A 2,457-nucleotide genomic window follows, 5' to 3' on the forward strand; every position below is an offset into this window, starting at 1 on the left:
CTCCCCGCGAAGCCTTGACTGCAGTCTCAGGTGCCTTACCCATGTTTAAGCCACTCAAAAAAATCCACAAGACATTTTACAAAAACGCCTTTGTAATGCGATTTAGCTCAAAATTGTTTTTCAGGAGGCAGGGAAAAAAAGTAAATTAGATTTCCATAAAAGGTCAGCTTGGAAAATGAACTTCTCTAAGGGGGTGGAGGAAGAAATAGAATATCCCCATAGAAAAAAACTTCTTAATCTAATTTACAAACCTCGAAGGGGAAACGAAGCATCAAGGAGAGAATGAGAGCGAGAGAGAGAGAAAGAGAGAGAAAGAGAATCAACACAAGTGTAACAGGACACCAAAATATAAATCTATAAAAGGCATTTTAATACTCCATTATGTACACTTTTCACATACCCTCCACACAGATGAAGTTTCAGAACGAAGCGCTGCTTCACGATGCATTATGGATCATTCTCACTGTATAGTGAGGGAAAAAAATAGACCCAAAATCCAACAAAGAAAGATTTTAAGCAAAAAAAACAACAACAAAAACAGCAAGGAAGGAAACATCGAGTGTTCTCTAGTGCCATATGAACTGAGCAGAGTGTATGGGGTCTGTAGGGCTACACATTTGTGTCCTAGTCCATATCACCCCAGCATCCACTCTTTCATGTCTGTGGTCAGTCAGTTAAAAGTCAGTGAGCATGAGACAGACAGTCAGACAGACAAGGGCTGTTCCTGTCTGTTTGACTAGGAGAGTCACTGGAGTGAGAAGTTGTGTGTCCCTCCTTCCTCCTCCAGAGGCCTGAGCTGCTCCAGTCTGTTACCTCTCAGTCTAGTAGATCACTTCATACACCGTGGCCTTCTTGTCTCCAGAGCCTGTAACAATGTACTTGTCGTCGGCTGATATGTCACAGCTCAGGACTGAGGATGATTCCTTTGACTGCAAGAAAAAAAGAAAAAAAATCATTCAATCTGGCGAAATAAAAAGATTTGAATTTTAACTTCAAATGTGCCACAAAGGAGCTGCATAAAACTCTTCAGACATCCTCTGTTACTCAAAGAAAATGCTGACATTGTTGTATACGTAAGCACTTCCCTCACCCCACCAAACAATGCATTAGCATCCATGCCGAGCCCTTTCAGTAATAAACACTTGAAGGGTTATCATTATTTACTGTTAAACCAGTAGATGCGAGCTACACGTGCGGACCTACATCCGCACTAAGTGGTCAAGACCCAGCATTAATGACATACTCCAGCCTATTTCCGCTGAACGAGGCCCAGCCTGTCAGCCAGCGGTCACTGTGTCCTTTCTACTGACTCAGGCAACCCACACATTTCCTGCAGACAGTCTGTATTGATCTCTGTACCTGGAATATGCTGGCGCCGTAGGGAGTCCTCCATGCATTCAACAGATTGTCCTTCCCAGTGCTCACGAACCATTTACCTTGTCAAGGAAAAATCACACGTAATTAAAGCTCTGTTCAGAGTACAGGCAAAACAGAAATATGCAAAGAAAGCCAAATAAAAGACAGCCTAAAAGAAAGGTAGTCAAGGTTCTGTCGGATGTTGTGCTGTATAAAAGCTCCGGTGTAGAACTTCAATACAAAAGCAATAGTGGAGATATGTAAAGAGTGCCTGCATTCAATGCGTGAAGCTTGAATCAGTCACTTACCACAGTATGCAAACTTGAGAGATAGAACGCAGCTCTCGTGAAGGTGCAGCTGGTACTTGTCAGGTTTGGTGTGGTGGAGCACCTCCACGTTACTGCTTTCCATGCCGACAGCCAGCCACTCACCCGTAGGACAGTAGCCCAGGGAGAAGATCTGCATTTGGGGGAACAGACACAAGCTGAGCGCCATTGCTTTGCACTCAAGTCAACATGCAAAAAAATTCACCATTTATTTTCTGAATGCATGTTATATTTTTTATTGTGAATGAATAATTCATGTACGTTTCATTTTAAAAAAAAATTCATAACAGGATCTTTCGGTGAAAATGACAAACTTTATTCTGGTGATGTATGCAAGATTTTTTCTTAGATCATTATGTCTGCTTAAACCCCGCCCCCTCAGGTTCATCTGCCTGCATTTTTTAATGCAAAGCCCAAATCTTAAAATCCAATCAACAACTGATGCATCTAACCAAATACCTAAATTTTTTGTCAAAAACCTGATAACTGAAATGTAGGCCAAAATACAGAAGAAGAGATCTGTCGCTACTTGCATTTCCTAAAACTACATGATGAGAAATTCATAGTGCTGTGGCCTAACCTGAGATGTGAAGTCATGCTGCTGGAGTTGCCGTCCCTCTCTCAGGTCCCAGGAGCGGACGGTGTTGTCAAGGCCACCCGTCCAGAGCTTGGTACCATCATGAGAGATGTCAATGCAGCTGGCACCATCTGTGTGGCCTTGGAATTGCCTGCAAATCAAAAAAATTAAGGGTTTAGAGAATGGTCTTGTTTTAAA

The 2,457-nt window shown here is 42.4% G+C and overlaps 1 protein-coding gene across 1 annotated transcript in view; it reads right to left on the reverse strand.

Moving 5' to 3' along the window:
• Positions 1–349: 349 nt before the first annotated feature.
• Positions 350–2,457, reverse strand: part of LOC132156150 (transducin-like enhancer protein 3-A) — a 29,668-nt gene continuing 27,560 nt past the window's right edge. Inside the window, exons 18-21 of the mRNA XM_059565033.1 lie at positions 2,263–2,410; positions 1,665–1,815; positions 1,360–1,436; positions 350–929 (exon numbers count right to left, since the gene is read on the reverse strand). Coding sequence (XP_059421016.1) covers positions 822–929; positions 1,360–1,436; positions 1,665–1,815; positions 2,263–2,410 — 484 coding nt within the window. The 3' untranslated portion in view covers positions 350–821. The remainder of the gene's footprint in view (positions 930–1,359; positions 1,437–1,664; positions 1,816–2,262; positions 2,411–2,457) is intronic.

This window comes from Carassius carassius, chromosome 13 (genome assembly GCF_963082965.1).
Source record: "Carassius carassius chromosome 13, fCarCar2.1, whole genome shotgun sequence".
In the NCBI taxonomy this organism is placed as follows: Eukaryota; Metazoa; Chordata; class Actinopteri; order Cypriniformes; family Cyprinidae; genus Carassius; species Carassius carassius.